At 54.2% G+C, this 17,017-nt stretch overlaps 1 protein-coding gene across 2 annotated transcripts in view; it reads right to left on the minus strand.

Moving 5' to 3' along the window:
* SNCB (synuclein beta) overlaps positions 1 to 17,017 on the minus strand; it is a 30,218-nt gene that overhangs the window by 4,991 nt on the left and 8,210 nt on the right. The window contains exons 5-6 of one of the 2 annotated variants that reach the window (XM_059062386.2): positions 16,439 to 16,528; positions 15,449 to 16,089 (exon numbers count right to left, since the gene is read on the minus strand). In XM_059062386.2, coding sequence (XP_058918369.1) covers positions 16,057 to 16,089; positions 16,439 to 16,528 — 123 coding nt within the window. In that variant the 3' untranslated portion in view covers positions 15,449 to 16,056. Of the gene's footprint in view, positions 1 to 15,448; positions 16,090 to 16,438; positions 16,529 to 17,017 lie in introns of those variants that run through there. The other variant, XM_067031931.1, reaches the window with a different exon arrangement.

Below are 17,017 nucleotides of genomic sequence, written 5' to 3' on the forward strand. Positions count from 1 at the left end.
GACAAGCTGAGTGTGTGGTGCCTGGGGGATATCCAGGGAGAGGGTCTGGTAGGCAGCTGGATCTGCATGCAACTCTGTTTTATTATACACTCAGCAGCCAAAGCAAGCAGAGTTCCCAATTCCCCCCAGACCTCTTCCTCCTGCCATCTTCTCCAAAGCCGTATTGCTGGTGCTTAGGCCAATATCCCTTGACTTTTTCTCACACCCTGCATCCCACCATCAGCAAAACATAATGGATCTACTTTCAAAATATATCGAGAATTTAGCCACTACCCTGAGCCAAACCTGTACCATCTCCCACCTGGATTATCCTTGCTTTTTCCTTCACCCCATATAGTTTTTTTTTTTTTTTTTTTTTTGCGGTACGTGGGCCTCTCAATGTTGTGGCCTCTCCCGTTGCGGAGCACAGGCTCTGGACGTGCAGGTCCAGCGGCCATGGCTCACAAGGCCCAGCCACTCCGCGGAATGTGGGATCTTCCCGGACCGGGGCACGAACCCGTGTCCCCTGCATTGGCAGGCGGACTCTCAACCACTGCGCCACCAGGGAAGCCCACCCCGTATAGTTTTTTCTCAACACAGGAACCAGAGGGATCTTAGTAAAACTCAAGGTAGATCATGTCCTTCCTTTGCCCAGAACCATGTAATGTCTCGCCATCTCATGCAATGTAAAAGTAAACTCCTTACCATAGCCCACAAGTTCCTGCATTTTCTGGCCCCGCCACCGCTCTTGACCTTGTCTCCTACTGCTCTCCTGTGATTACCCTGCTTCAGTCACCCTGGCTGCCCCGCTGATCCTTGAACCCACTGCTTTGGGGCCTTTGCACTCACTGTCTCCTCTGCCTGAAATGCTTTCCTTCCCAACATCTGCATCTCCCTGAAGCTTTCCCTGACCCATCCTGTGTAAAATAGCCTCCTCTGCAACACTGGCTGACGCTTCCCATCCCCCTTGCCCCGATCAGTTTTTCTTCATAGTACCTGTCTCCAGCCACCATATTGCATATGTTTGTTTATTGCTCGTGATTTGTCTCTCCCATTAGAATGTCAGCTCCAGAAGTGTGGGGACTTTGCTGTGTTTACTGATGTGGTCTCAGGGTTGAGGGCAATGCCTGGCACATAGTAAGCAAGTGGCTCCCAATAAATATTCGTTAAATGAATGACTGATTGACCTGTCTATGATGTTAGTCCAACCATGCCACTCCTTGGCTCAAAACCCTCCTTGCTTTTTGGGGGCAAGTAAATTGGTTGTAATGTTTTTGGAAGGACATTTATCAATTCTTATCAGTTTACAATGCATACAGCATTTGGGCCAGCAAGCCCACCTCCGGGGTGGTCTTGAAGACAGACATATGCTGCATGAGAACATGGCTGGTGATGAGAAGAAAACCAGGAAGTGGGTTTGTAAAATGTGGGACAAGCACAGAGGACCTCCCCTTCCCCCACAGCTGTTAGAATGTGTGGAGTGATGAGGAAAGATGCCTAAGATAAATTAAGTGAATAAAAGCCAGAGGATAGCATGGCTAGTGGGATCCCATGCGGGTAGGCAAGGAAAAGGACAAATACACATCTGTAGGTTTATTTATAAAGACAAAATTTCTGGAAGGAAACCCATGAAACTTTTAGCAGTGATTGCCTTTGTGAAGCAAGACCAGGGATCTGGAGGTGGAAGAGACTCTTTTTGAATGCCCCTTTGCGATGCTTGAATTTTGGTTGTGTGCACATATTTTTTAAAAAACAGGAAAAAAAAGAAACTTTTAATGACTCCCTGTTACTTTTAGGGTCAAGTTCCAACTCTTCAATGTGCTTCTAATGTGCTTCAATGTGCTTCCTGTGTATTTACTCACCTGCTGGGCTTTATCTTTCATTATGCACTCCGTCCCCCAAAGCATGTGTACACACACACACACACACATGCAGACACACACACACACACACACACACACACACACGAAACCTCTTTGGGTTCAACCATGGGTTCAAATTCTTTCTAATCTTGGCCTCTACACACCTTCCCGCTTGGCTCTTATTAAACCTTCAGTCCTCAGTTTAAACACCTCCTCCTCCAGTGAGCCTTCTTTGCCTACCAGCTTCCTCAGGGTCCCTGTAGACTCTTGTTCTGCCCCTAACCAGATTCTCGTCATTCTGCTTGTAGCTCTTTACACCTCTGGGTCCCCGCCTAGCCCTCAGGTCCCTGGATGGGGACTCAGCTGGTATTGTTCACGACTGGGTCCCCCAAGCTTTGGGCATGTGGGACTTGGGGGGATGAGGGTTATCACCAAAATGGGGGCATGGGGGCAGGGGCAGTTTGCAGAGGATGGTGGGGGACTGGGTTTTGGGAAGTTGAACTGGGGTGCCTGGGGGACTTACAGGGGAGATATCCAGGAGGCTGCTGGGAGACAGGTTTGAAACACAGGAGAGGTCTGCTGCAATTCTTCGGATCTGGTTTTCATCAGCATAAAAATGGCAGGTGTATGGGGAGCTTGGGCTAGAACTGGAAGGAGTCACCAAGGGCTATATAGCAGGTGTGCTCTGAGTCTTCACCACCCTTCCTTTCACCCCCGGTAGCTCAGCCCTGGGGTCCTCTCACACCAGCCCCTCCAACAGGCTCCCTCCCCCTGGGTGAGGCATGGGTAGGAAGTTGGGACAGCTCCCTGATTTACCAGCTCTGTGACCTCAGGCCAGTCCCATCTCCTCACTGGGGATCCTAACAAACCTACCCCCTGCTCCCACAGGGCTGCAGGGAGAATTAAAGATGAGGGGTGTGCACGTCTCTGCTACTTTAGGGCTGGGCTGTGTGCATGCAAGGCCTGTTTTTATCTACTCAGCCTGTCAGAGCCCAGCTGTGCTCCCAGGAGGGGGCAGGGGAGGGAGGGCCAGCAACACAGGCACAAACTGGCAAAACCTCACCCTTGGACATGCTTGATTAACTTGGAGTGCTTAAAAAAATTTTTTTAAGGAATTTAGTCATCAACATTTAAAAATTAGAAGGTTTCATGTAAAAATCAGATTTCTAGCTTCTCTTGGAAAACTAAAACTTGGCAATCTGAGCATGCTTCCTGCATGGCAGCAGTCAGCTGGAGCCAAGCAGTGGCTACTTCCTTAGATGGGTGTACACTCTCCAATTAGCCACCATCTCTACCCCTCCCAGTGGTGTCCTGGACACTGAGGTTGACTGCCCGCTACCACTGATCACTGATTTGCACCATTATTCTTCTTATAGCAGCCCTTCATGCATGCTACCCACCCGGCCTGTAGCCACCTGAGTTTTGACCCTTGACCTAGATGCCAAGAAAGGTGGGAGGTGACCTCAAGCCCTTACTATGCTTATTATGTGCAGATCCCATACACTTTCCAGGCAGATGTTGTGTTCTTATTTTCCAGAGAAAGAAACTGAGGTTCCAAGAGGCAGGCATGGCCCAGCTGGCAACACACCCCTTCCAAAAGTCCTCCTGGAAGAGGCTGGCTTCTTAGTTCTCAGCTCACAATTATCTGATATGGGATAAGGTCCCGGATTGGGACAGAGAGCCTGGCCAGGGAGTTAGAAAGATGTGGGGTCAAGCCCCAGCTTAGTCATTGACTTGCTACATGACTTTGGGTGAGTTTTTCCACACCCTGAACCTCCGTTTCCCAATCTGTGAAATGGGGGACAGGATGTAGTTATATTTAGTAGAGCTGGCTGAGCCCTGGGTTTAAGATCTGCCAAGATACCATTCCCAGAGGCTCTGCTGCTCACAGTTCTGCTAGACTTTTCCTGGCTCTAAAAGAAGCCTCGGTATCCTCCAGCCTCTTCTCCAAAAGGCAACTCAGGCCTGGGGCCCTACCTCCTCGCCTCCCATCTCCCACTGGAACCCAGCTCCATCACTTTCCCACTGTGTGCTCAGCCCTGGACGCAGCATTCTCAGGCTCATTTTAGCACCTGGACTCCACAACAATCTCATGAGGGGGGCATTATCATCCCATTTCACAGACGAAGACACTGAGGTCAGAGGGAGAAAAGACTTGACCAAGGGCACACAGCTGGGATGGGGGGCACTGATTCAAAGCCTGTTTTGTCTGAATCCAAAGCCTGGTTCTTCCCATTCATATCAGCTGAGATCCTGGACACTGATGCTTGGCTCTTAAAACCCCCTTCTGCTCTTCAGATCTCTTCAGGGTCATGCCAAGGGTCCTCCCAATCCCCTGGACCTAACAGGCAACAGTGTGAGGGATCGTCTAGGAGAGGAAGCAAGAGTGTCCTCCGTGCGGGAACCCACCTTTGGGAACACCCTGTGAGCAGATGAGCCTGCACACTTCTCCTGCCCAATTGAGGTAAAAGGTTGAAATGACTCCCAGTTGTATAGGCTGGCTCACCCAGCATGCAGGAGAGCACGTAGGTGGCTTGTGGACATCTGCACCAGCTTAGGCCAGCCTGGGGAGCCAGGGCCTGACTCTTACCTTCTGCTCAAGAACTTGGTATGCACATGTGCAACCTGTATGTGCAGAATGCCCTGTGTGTTTGTGTCTCATGGTGGCCACTTAGACCCTGTGGGTATGCACATGTGTGGCCACATGGCCTCAGAGCCTCACTCATGGGAGAGATGGCCTGGGTATGTGCACAAGTGATTGTGCCCTGCTCCCAGGCAGAGAAGCCCCTGTGAATGCTCACTCAGGCCCAGAGACCTGCCCAGCCAGTTATTTTCCCTTTAGGATTTCTTCCCTAATTGGAGCCAGGGCGCCAGGCACCTGCAAACACCTCCTCCCATGGTGATAAGATTGACAAAGGCCTGTGGTACTTCAGCAGGTGAGAGAGAGAGAGAGAGAGAGAGAGAGAGAGAGAGAGAGAGTGTGTATGTGTGTGTGTGTGTGTGTGTGTGTGAGACAATCCTGGTGTGCTGTACTTCACCTTCTCATCCCCTTGTCTCCTATAACCCTCAGAGCAGCAAAGCTTCCTCCCTGGGGCTGGAGGGGAGATGGAGTCTAGCAAAGGGTGATAACCAGTCTTCCTTCCAGAAATGGCCTCCAGACCATCCGTCCATCTATCCACAGGAGAGCAAGACTGGACATGCAGGAGTGTGTGTGTGTGTGTGGAGAGCAAGCTAAAAGTGTGTGACGGAGTGTGTGACACGCCTGCTCCGGGGTCTGGGGGTACATGAGGGATACCATGACGTGCAGCTGTGAATAGGCGCAAGCAGGCCAGAGCAGGATGGCTGCAAGTGCTTTGTGATGGGGGAGTATTGCTGAGTTGAGTGTGTTGTGATAGGCAATGGCTGGTGTGAGTGTGTAGCTATGCCTGGGTGTGTACCAAAGGTGTACGGGGTGGGTGCACAGGTGACCATGTGTATGAGTCTGATGGAATGATCAAGGGACACAGTGTGTGTAAACCTATGGCCTCGAGCGGTGTGTGAGTGTGTGTGATGGAGCCCCAGAGTGTATTCCACACTGAGCGTGCGACAGAGAATGTGCTCCATGGTGCCAATAGAGCCACTCGAGCACCGAGCTCGCTCCAGGGGGAAAATGAATCAACGCGGGCGGACCCCTCCCCGCGGTGGCGGGAAGCGCCCCCTCCCGCACCACGGCGCCAAACAAAGCGGCAGTCAGCAGCAAGGCCAGGAGCGGGGCCGGGGTCTTACAGGGCGGGCTGGCCCACAGGGCCCCTCGGGTGCTCGGCCAGGACTGCGGACCCACCCCCGCCCCGCCCCTGAGTGGAACCTGGAAATGGACACCCGCCGCCCCGGCCGCGCGCGTACATTCACCCGGGCGCACGCCAGACACACACGCTGCGCACGGTGCCCAAACCCCGCCACCCAGGAGGTTCGAGGACCCTGGACAGCGGCTCTGGGGCAGCCGCGAGTCGAAGAAGGCGGTCGACACCGCCCGCCTGGAGCGGGCAGGAGGTGCAGGCGCGGCGCTTACCCGGCTGTGCCGCCGTTCCGTCTCCTCTGCGCGCTGCGCTCCGGCTCCCGTCACCCCCACCGCTACCGCCACCGCCGCCACCGCCACCGCCGCCGCCCGAGCTGCCTCCGGCAGGGCTGGCGGGCGGACCCGCGGACTCCGCTCTGCCGTCCCCCGCGCCGGCTCCGCGCTCCAGCCCCGCGCCCCGCCCCGGGCATGCGCACTGGCCGACTCGCGGCCTCAGAACCCGGGAGGGGGCGGTGCCCGCAGGGAAGCAGGGGCCCAAAGGAGGGAGGGGCGCCCCTCGCCCGCGGCCCCTCACCACGGCCGCTGTGGTCCTGGGTTCCCCGCCCTCCTCAACCCGGTTCCCATTTCACAGACAGGAGACTAAGGGGCGGAGAGGCTGCCTATTTGCTGCGCGCCTGTTGAGGAGGGGAGCGCTGTCAGATCTTAATCCAGCCCGGTGAACGCTCTCTGCTTGTTTCACCGAGGAGGAAATTGGGGCCCAGAGAGGAGAAGCCGCTTGTCCGCGGATACTCGGCCCCTGGAGCGGGACCCAGGTCTGCGCGATCTCTGAGCTCCCCCTGCGCGGAATTTCCCGCCTCCGCCTTGGCCGTACTTCCGGCCTTCTCCCCTCCACCTCGCCCCGCCTCCGCCCCCTTTGTCTCGCCTCCACCCACGCTCCCGGGAGTGGAGGGACCTACATGGTCGGGGGAGCGCCTTCGATTTCCCCGCTACCAGCCTCCCTAGCCGGGGTGCCCGCCCACCTTCTAGTCTGTGCAAGCCGCGTTCTCCTCCTCCTGGGTACCCTCAAGCAAATCATTTCACCTCTCCGAGTCTCAATTTCCCGATCTGTAAGGTGGGACTAACATTAATCACCTCACAGTAAGTGGTCTTGGAAGGATGAAGGAGCCTGAAGTAGGTGTTCAGGGCCTTCCAGCTGAATCTGAATTGCCAAGGACATGAGGACTTGCTGCCCACCCTGCCTCAATGTTTCTCAGCAGAGAAATTGTCCCCTGCCCTTTGACTTCCCAGAGGAGAAAAAATAAGTCTGTAATTGCCAAGAGGTGATAAAGCTTCCTCGCTTGTACTGTGAAACAACCTACTAAAAATGGTAACAACTAATGTTAATATAATGCTTATTTAGAGGCAGTGTTTTTATGGTAAAGCCCACAAGTTAACCTAACAACTAACGTTACCTTAATTTTGTTTTCCGGTTTCATCTAATTTCAATTTCCAATCTGTTATAAGCAAGTTAATATTAATGTATTATATCCCCGTTTTTCAGATAAGAAAACTGAGATACTCATGATAAATCACTTGTCTGCGTCAGTAGTGAAGCTAACTCCTGAAACTTCAAGCTTCACCCTTACTTTCTATTCCTCTCACTTACCTGGTGAACCATAAGTCACCGTGATCGTTAAAAAAATTTTTTTAAATCTAGATGGCAAATGAAGAAGGGGAAAAAAAAAAAATCTAACGGATGACGTCTTTAGGCAGCATCCCCGGGAAGCAAAAAACGGGAGCACAGAACCAATTTTCAGCACCACGGACAACACTCATGCAAGGTCGGCTTCCCCACGTCTCTGGCCCTGAAAATTGCTCATTCATTGCCACAATGGCACTTCGCTTCACAGTTTACAAACCCTATTCTATGCTCATAGTTTCATTTTACTTTCCCTACAGTCCTTCAAGGTAAACATCATTGACTCCATGATACAGATGAAGACATCGAGGCTTGGGCAGGTTCACAAGATATGAAAAGTAGCAAGAACGTGGCTGTGATCTAAAAAGCCCCCCACCCCCCAACCCCGGGGCAGGGCGAGTGCGGATGGAAGCAGGATTAGGGCATGAGTGAGGAGGCCGTAGCAGCTGCCCAGGTGAGAGGTAATGATGCCTGAACCATTGGGATGGAGAGGAGGGGCCAGATCTGGTAACTATTTAGGGGTAAAGTCAACACGTCTACGTCATGGGGTGGATGTGAGTGTGAATGGAGAGAGGATTCTGCTGCCCCTCTGAGGTTCTGCCTTGGGGAGCCAAATGGTTGGAGGACGGATACCTGATGAACCCTGGGGAAAGAAGGGACTTGTGAAACAGTCACACTGAGACATCCGAGTCCAGAACTGAGCTCTGAAGTGGCCAGGCCTGGCAACAGACCAGGGAGCTGGTGATGGAGGTCAGGAGAGGTGTGTTGGTACATGAGGGGAGAGTATAGGCCAAAATAGGGTGAGACAAGGGCCCATCCTGAGGAACATCAACATTAAGGGAAAAGGAGGCTGCAAAAGAAGAATGAGAAAAAGTGGTCTGAGAAACCAGAAGAAACCCAGGAGAGTGTGATGTCTCAGAAGACAAGGGGAGAGAACATTCCAGAAGGAGGTCAGGGTAAACTGCATCAAGAAGACAAGATACAGCCTGAGAGTTGTCCTCTGGACTTGAAAAAAAGATAATGGAAATTTGATGAAAGCATAGTCAGTGAAGTGGTGGGGGTGGAAGCCAGACTGGGGGTTGGGGGGGTGGGGCAGGGACTAATGAGTTAATGGGAGCAAGGAGGTGGAGAGGGCAAGTAGATGACTCTCAAGTTTGGGCTTGGAGGGAGAAAGGGGATCTGATAATCTCTACAGGGGCACTGGAGGCATTTAAGTCCTGATGGGAGGGGGCCAGTAGAGTGGGAAAGGGAGATGCCAAGGAAGGAGATCATAATGGTTGGGCCCAGATGCTCAGTGTGGAAGGATAGGATGGGATCCAGCACCCTGGGGCAGCTCACAGACCCTGAAATGAAGATTCAGGGAATATGGTTTATTTGCGAGGTGTAGGGACACCAGCAGGGGAGTGGGAAGGTGACCCAGGAAGGGAAGGCATCCAATAAAAGGTGATTATCAAGCCAGCCACCACAGCAGGTGAGTGAGGCTTAATCCTGCAGGAAGTCTTGGGAAATGGGATAAATGCACATCTCAGAATTCCCTTGGCTGAGGGCAAGGGAGCTGGTGTATTTATATCCCAGCATCTGGCAGACATTGGTGAAGAGCCAGCCCATGGGGCTGTGTGCTAATTCCCAAGCACTTCTAGCCCACAGTGCGTGTGGACAAAGTGGGTTCCACAGCCCGAGGACAGCTCTTCGATAATGATGCGGGTACTGGCTGTTGGGAGTCCTACTGGTGGGCACAGAAATAGTATGGTCATCTGAGGGGATGTAGTCAGAGCTCTGGCCATGTCTGCTACATGCACACAGTCAGGGCCTTTTTCCATTGGTGCCCTTTGCCACGCTCCAGCCACTCTTGCTCCACGGTGACTTGTTGATAAAAAACACGTTTAAAAATGAAAATTTCCAGACAATAAAACACCTGCCAAGGCAGAGTGGGAGTTCAAAAAGGGCACGGAGGTAGGCAGCGTGGGTTCACATTCTGACTTTGGCAGTTGCTAGCTGTGTGGCCTTGACTGAGGTCTCTCTAGGCCTCAACTTCATCATTTGTAATTCTTAGCTCTCAGAGGTCTGAGGAGGATGTAGGGAGAAAAAAACCCCCAGGCACCAAGCATAGTGTAACACTTGTGGCGGATGCCAGGGTACGGCAAGCCCAGCACTGTGTACCCTTGTCTGACCACAGCACCTCCATTTTCCTTGAGGAACCGCCTCCTCACTCCAGTCCATGTGGTGGAGTGGGATGGACCCACTGCCATTTTTAGGGATGGGCAGGGACCCAGGCCTGGCCAATCACTGTGCAGTGATTAGTTCTGGGGGTAGAGGTAGAGCAAAGGACCACAGCCAGGGCAACTGGCTCTCTCACTTCCTTGGAGCTTTAGGGGTTGCTAAATTGGTGGTGTGTCTGCCTGGAGCTGCTGAGGGTCATCTTTGTCCCCACGTGGAACGAGTCTGCCTGGGCCTGGACTGTGGCTCAGCGGGTTCAGGCTCATCCTGTGACAACCAACATGATTGCCCGCACCAGTGTGAGTGTGTGTGCGTGCATATCTCTGGTTGGTCTGCCTCCGTGAAGCCATATACACTCATACACACCAGAAGATAAACAAGTGACTGCAGCTCCTTGGCTGGCGCCCAGGCCGGGGGTGGAATAAACAATCCCAGTGACTTTCTGAAAAGCAAGCGTGTGTGGCAACAGGCACCATGGAGACAAGCAGACTGTACCAGAACAGAGACAGCAGCCACCCCCCAGTGCCACCCCGGCCCCACCGCCACACACATGCACATACACACGCACATCTCATGTTGATACCTACGCCATCACACATGGTCCCGCTTTCAAACCCAGGCACATCACCCTTGGGATCTGGCCCCCATTCCAGCTTTGCTTGAGACTAAACGCTTTTGAGAAGGTCTGAGATTTCCAGTACAGTGGCATTCACAGTTCCACCCCTTGCGTGGACACTGGTCCTGGTCTAGGCCAAATTTCAGCAAATCATAGCCTCTGGGAAAGGGGTGTGTGTGTGAGTGAGTGAGAGGGAGGGAGAGAAGGAGAAAGAGGTGGGAGGGTGGGCAGGATCACATGGTGGGCAATGCCATATAAACCCAACTTTCTGGAAAGTTCTTCTCTTTGCTTCAGAGGTGCACACACAACACACATTCATCTGCTCCTTCAAGAAACACTCACCCAGACCCCCCACCCCCTGAGGCTTGTATGGACACAACCCTGGATATAAACACTCAGATATGTATTTATCCTCATGCATGCAGGGTATAACCCAGTATGCCCTAGATGGTGGTGGTGGTGGTGGTGGTGTACCATTTACTGGCTGCCCAAGTGTTTTACAGTCATCTCTTTATATTTAACCCTTAAGAAAAACCATCTGAGATTGATATTATTATTTTCCCATTTCACAGATAAGGCAACAAAAGTTCATAGAGGTTAAGTAACTTGCCAGGGTCACACAGAAAGTGACAAAGCTGGCAGCCAAACTCCTGCCCACACTATGAGCCCCTCTTCATTTAGTCAGATATACATGCAAAACCCATGCGTGCACAGGTGTGCGTGTGGACACACACAAACACACATACACAAACCCTGCCTCCTGCGTCAGTGCAGGTAACTGATGTCCATGGGGTCATTTTCCTCACCCTGACCTCCTCATATGCACCACTCCCAGACCCGCACAGCACTGCCCTGATATTCATGAGAGCCCCTCGTCCAGGCACCTATGAGCACAGCCTGCTGCCCACAAAGGTCCCCTCCCCGCAGCAGCTGTAGGCCCCGGTCCAGCTGGGGGCCACCCTGGGATTTGGATGGGTGACTCAGGCTGAATCATGGCCCAGCTGCTCCTTGGCAGCCCTCTCCCCCGCTCTGCCCAGAAAGCCTATTTTGAAGGCAGAGATGGGCCTTGGGTAGTGGACAGGGAGCGGGGCAGTAGGTGATGGGGACAGGGAGCATGGGCACTTGGGCAGGAGGGATCAGGCACAGGAGGGTCTCTGTGTCCTCCTCTACTCCTCAGTGGTCTGCAGGTGCTCTCAGGCAGCCCCCAGCCACGCCCCTCATTCTGCCAGGGAAGTGGCTCCTTCTGCCTGGACACGGGCAAGGGGCTCCCTCTCAGATCCCAGGGCCCACTTTGGCTCCCCTGCCCCACCTTTTGGCCCTAATAACAACAATAATAACAATATTTACTATTCTAATTGATCACTCACACGTTACAGTATTCTACAGTTTCAAAGCACTTTCTCATCAGTATTGCATTTAATTCTCTTATTAGTCCTAGAGTGGACTCATAGCATCCTTAGGAGTGGAAATTATCATCCTTACGTTTGAGCTGAAGAAACTGAAGCTCAAAGAGATTATGTGAACTATCTAAGGTCACACAGTTGAAGTGACAGAGCCAGGAACCAAACTTCGGCTTCTTGGTCCAATCTGTGGAAGGTAAGCATTAGGGCTGGAGTTAAGCTGCAGGTGGGCACGGCAGGGCCACGGTTGGGCCATGGTTGGGGCATTGGAAGTGGCATGGGGGAGTGGCAAGGTAGGAGGCCTGCCTAGTGGCTTGGTATGTGGCAGGACCATGACAAAATTTTTCTCTTTACCCTTCTGCAACTAACAGATTATGGAATCATTTATGCTTTTAAATCTTCTTGTCCTTGTTTCAGGCCAATGTCCTATGGCTAACAAGTGCAGAGCCATGGAGTAGCTACTGAGAAGTCTTGACCCATAGGACCTTCGCTTTCCAAAGCCTTAGTTTCCTCATCTGAAAAAATGGGTCTGGGCCTCCAGTGGGGCAGGGTGTGGAGAGGTGTGAGTGCAATCATGTGCATCATGCCCTTTAGAAGCCATGAAGGACTTCACAAAAAATGCTGTTTTTCCCATTTTGTTTTATCTTTAGAAAACACCCGTGGGTACTGGGCAGAGGGCAGGTGGGCTTCTGGGAACCTGGGGGCAGTGCCGAGAAGGGGAGTGGGTGACAGCTCTTCCTTCCCCCTGCCTGGGCTCGGCCTGGCCTTCCCCCACCCTCAGCCCAGAGCTGGTTTCTAGGCAACAGGATGGATGCAGGGATGGTTCGGAGGGGAGAGAGCTATAAATAGGGAAGGGAGAAAACAAAAATAAAGTTCCAGAGAAGGCTGTGGAGCCACATTACTAAGGGTAGGGGTGGGAAGATGGGGAGGGAGATGGGCGAATGGTGGGGCACAGGGACAGCCCCCATCCCTTCATCGGGGGAGAGGGCAGTTTCAGGTTATCCAGCCAGCAAAGGTCCACAGAGTGCTGACATGTGTGAGGAGGGGGTCTCTGTGTGCACAGCTGAGCGGATGGGGGTGATAAGGAGAAGTCAGTTCTGGTTAGAGAACTAGGGGAGGCTCAGAAGAGGGAAGGATTTCAACAGGCAGAGTTGCAGGCAGATGTCCAGGTGAAGGAAAGAAGCAGACAAAGGAAAGGAAGGTGTGAACCAGGTAGGGTGGGGCTGGACCCACAGATCTCAGAGGCCTGGCCAGGCGTGGCCTCGCCAACCACACACACCGTGTCCACAGAGACGAAGCGGGGCTCTTCCTGTGCTGTGATGCTCGCCCTCCCCAGATTTCCCAGGCCACCTCCTTTTCATTCAGGTTTCAGCTCTACCTCGCCTCCTTAGACGCTTGACCTGACCACCCAATTGAATGCTGGTCACCACCCTTACTGTGTCACATTCTATCACATTGCTCTGTTTTATGTTCTCCATAAAACCCCCAATTATCTTGATCCATATATTTGCTGATCCATGGACATGAGTTCTGCCAGGGCAGTGACCTGCAGGGCTGTTCCCTGCAGCCCCTTACTTCTAAGAACAGAGCAGGTGAGCAACACACACTGTCGAATGACTAAATGCACACAACGTGTGGGCAACCTCCATGTACACGTGTGAACAGAGATACACCTGCATCCATATGTAAGTGTGCACACTCAACCACCCCCCCACACAATCTCACTTGCAGTCTCCATGAAATTGAGCAAGCATCTGTTATCTCCACTCTGCTGCCTCCACATTTTCCTGTTGTTGGTGGGTTTTGTTTGTCTCCCCTCAGAGCAAGTCCCTTTTGGAAAATTCCAAAGGAACTGGGCTTCGGAGTCAGGCTCGGGGCTGGATGTGGCCTTTGCCACTTCCCAGCAATGTGACTTAGGGCAGGTAACTCTGCCTCTCTGGCCTCCATTCTTTCATCCATAAATTGGGGCTAATAAGGAATCCTTGAGGACAGTTTCAAGTGAAATGAATGGAGGCAAGTGCTGGATGCCTGGGAGATACTGGGCACTGGGGAAATGGCTCTGTTCCTGTCCTGATGGTGGAGCCCATGAGCTGTGTGTGCTCACACACGCACTTGCAGTCAGGAATTCGGTCTGACACAGGGCTGGCATCTTCCATTGTCACTTCTGGGCTTGTGCCTGGAATGCATTTAAAGTAACCCCTGCAGGTGAGAACATTGGTCTCTGAGCAGAAAATCAAGCTCAGAAAACCGGGTGTGTGGCTTGGCACCCGGGAAGGAGCAATAAACCTCTTCACAAGCCAGATGGTGAACCTGGTTTGGGCATCTAAAAATGGATATCAGGTGCTGGTAGCTGGCAAGGTGTTGGCAAACTCAAATTCCTCAGAGGTCAGGCAGTTCATGAAAATGAGTAAGTGGATGGGAGAAACACAATAGGGAGAGAAAGGGAGGGAAAGGGACTGTCGCCAACTGGAATCAAATGAAAAATATTTAAACCTTGTGCTAGAAAATTGAACATCTCTACAGGCCAAATCCAACCTAAGGGCCACGAGTTTGCAATCCCTGCAGACTGTGGGTTGTAAACAATGTCTTAATTCAGCCAAAAAGGATCTGGCCATCCTGGAACCCGCACGTTGAGCCAGAGAATTGGAGTCCACCGGTTTGTTCTCCCTACACACCCGTCTGCCATAAGCCTCCTACTTCCAGAAGTAAAGGCTCGTACACTGCAGGCCAAGGTGACCCGAGTGGATCCCGGCCTCCCCCAGCGTTCAAGGCCTTCTCGAGCCAGGCACCACCCCCCGCCCCGAACAACTCAGGGAAGGAGGGGGCGCTAAACACCTGGCGGTTGACTGAATACAGCAAGCTCCTTCCAGCCCTTGGGGCTGGAGGGGCGAAGCAAGGTTTGAGTCGGAAAGGAGGTCGGACCTGGCAGAGAAGGGGCTGGGTCTTCCTCAGGCAAGAATGGGGGTTATTGCGGCAAAGCAGAGCCGGGCTTCCGCAAGGGTGAGTCAAGTTAGCCCGCGGCTGCTGCAAAAGAGAGCAAGAGCACTGCATCGTCGGGGGCGGGGCCTATCATTGGTTGGGGCGGGGGAGCTTCTGTGCCAATCAGAGCAGTGCCTTCGCCTTGATGGAGGCGGGGCCTCTGCGCAGCAAGGCGGCATCTCCGCCCCCCTACTAACCTGCACCGCGGCGGTGTCGGGGGCCCTCTAGTGCCAATACTCATCCGCTCAAGGCGCCAGGTAGGCTTCCCAGATTTCTGCAGACCCATGCTCACCTCAGCCGAGGTTGCAAACTTTTCGGACTCCTTTCCGGGAAGGGTGGAGCACTGGTTGCCCGAACTCTGCTTTTTTCTGTGGCAACTGCCCATTTCCCCTCCCCGGGGATGAGTTTTTCTGCGGTGAGCAGGTGTGCGCTGGGGTATGTGCGTGTCAGCGTTCTCGCGGGGAGAGGTTTGAGCGAAGCAGCTTCTTCCAGTGACCGCGCTGCTGTTTTCCCAGAGCTTCATTGCGGCGCGTGTGCAACTCTGAGTGCGCGTACTGGTCTGCACGTGTCGGCCAGCGTGCGTACATGCAGGTCCGCGCGTGCGTTACATGCGCCTTGAGCCCGTCGGCCCTGCGCCTTGGCTGCACCGGACTTCCCTCCGCCCAGCACGCCCAGTAGGCGCTTTACGGTCCAGCAGGTGGCGCCCGAGGCCACCTTCCCGCCTCCCAGCCCGCAGCGTGGCCCAGCCTGGAGGGAACCCCTCCGTCCAGGTCGTCCCCCGGGGGTGCGGGGCGGGTAGCAGCTGAGGCCAGATGTGGTCAGTCTTGTACCTGGGCCGAGTGTGCCGGGCCCCAAAGAGGGGCGTGGGGCAGGCTGGGACGTGGAAGCCTGTCGGTCGTCCCCATCCGGGGCCCAGCCCAGCCCTGCCCGTGCTTCGCCTGCTACAGACAGATTGGCTTTATTCATGGACACCCGGGGGGCGGCCGGGCCCGCCCTCCCGGGACACGCTCACACGGGGGTGGGGGACTCTCCATGCCACAATCACGACACACGACGCCCGCGCTCGGACCGGGCCGGCTGGGGGAGGGGCATGGCACAGCCTGGCTCCTGGTTTTGGTTAAAAAGAAAAAGGTTCTTGGGGTCGATGTGGGAATGCGGTGGGGGGGTTCTGGGGCTGCCCGGGGCCCCTCAGAGAGCCTCTGTCGGGGGTGGAGGGGAGCCGTTGCTTTCCGATTCGTTTAAAAACACACCGAACATGCTACATCCGCGCAGACACTGGATGGGATGGGATGGGATGGGGTGGGGAGGGGGCAACATAGGTGGGGCGAAGCTACCAGCCGTGGCCGCAGCCCCGGCCCTGTCCACGCCCCAGGGTTGGACGCGGGCAGGTGGGACAGACAGACTCTAACACAGGCTCCGAGGGGGCGCCTCGGAGCGAAGGAAGATCTCGTGTTTTAAGGGGAAGGGGTAGAAGGACAACCCTGGCTCTGGGGGTCGGGGCACGGGACAGGGAAGGGATTGTGCTGCTGGTGGGGGGCCGTCCTGGGCCCTTACGCCTCTGGCTCATACTCCCGATACTCCTCCTGCATCAGAGGGATGGGGGTGGAGTGGAGAAGAGCAAAAGAGGAAGGGGTTGGAGACCAAGTGGCCAGGCCCGGCCCAGAGACCCCTCTCCCTCAAGGAGGAATAGTGCATGTCCCTCTCCCTGGGCAGAAGAGAAACCTGGAAGTTGGGGACATCTGGGATGTTCTGGGCAGGGGTGCCTGGCGCCCAGTGCTAGGCCCCATCTGTCCTCCCTCCCTGCTGCCACCTCTGGTGTCTGGGTTCTAGAAAGGGGGGGCTTGAAGCTCCCAGGCCCAACCTTATCCTGCCAGGAACCTCTCACCCCAGCTGGGGATGCCCAAAGCCCCATCCAGCTTTGACATCTCTCACCTGGGGTGGTTCCTCATAACTCTCCCCTTCTGGCTCCATCAGGGGCTCAATCAGCGGCTCCTCTGCAGCTTCCTGGGCCACTTCCTCCGGCTGCAGGCAGAGAAGAGACAGTGCCCATGAGGCCAGCTGGGGATGCCCCTCAAATTCCTACCTTGGGAAGCTTTTGGCTGATTGGGGGAAGGCTAGGCTTTGTTGGCAATGCAACCAGAATTTTTAATTAAATTGTTTATTTGGAGTGCCTTGGAAGTGGGATGGAGGAGTGAAATTCCTCCAATTATGGCTTGAAGCTGGGGGTGGCGAGGGGGAGAGGGCTCGCCATACCCCTCTCCCCAGCACGTGGCAGCCTCCTGCGCTTCCGTCATATGGACTGGGTGGGATGGGGAGATAGATGGCACACTCAGTCACCCATTTATCTCTACCCTCTTTGTGTCAGCTGTGTGAGGGGGTGCGTATCAGGTCCCCAGAGATAACCCTGGCGGCTCCTCTGGGCTGGAGGGAGATGGAGGCTCAGGGACAGGGCTGAGCAGGGGCTCTGAGCCATTCCCCTGCCACTTTCCACCCATCCCTCCCCCAGGGCCC

This window comes from Kogia breviceps, chromosome 4 (genome assembly GCF_026419965.1).
Source record: "Kogia breviceps isolate mKogBre1 chromosome 4, mKogBre1 haplotype 1, whole genome shotgun sequence".
Taxonomy (NCBI): Eukaryota; Metazoa; Chordata; class Mammalia; order Artiodactyla; family Physeteridae; genus Kogia; species Kogia breviceps.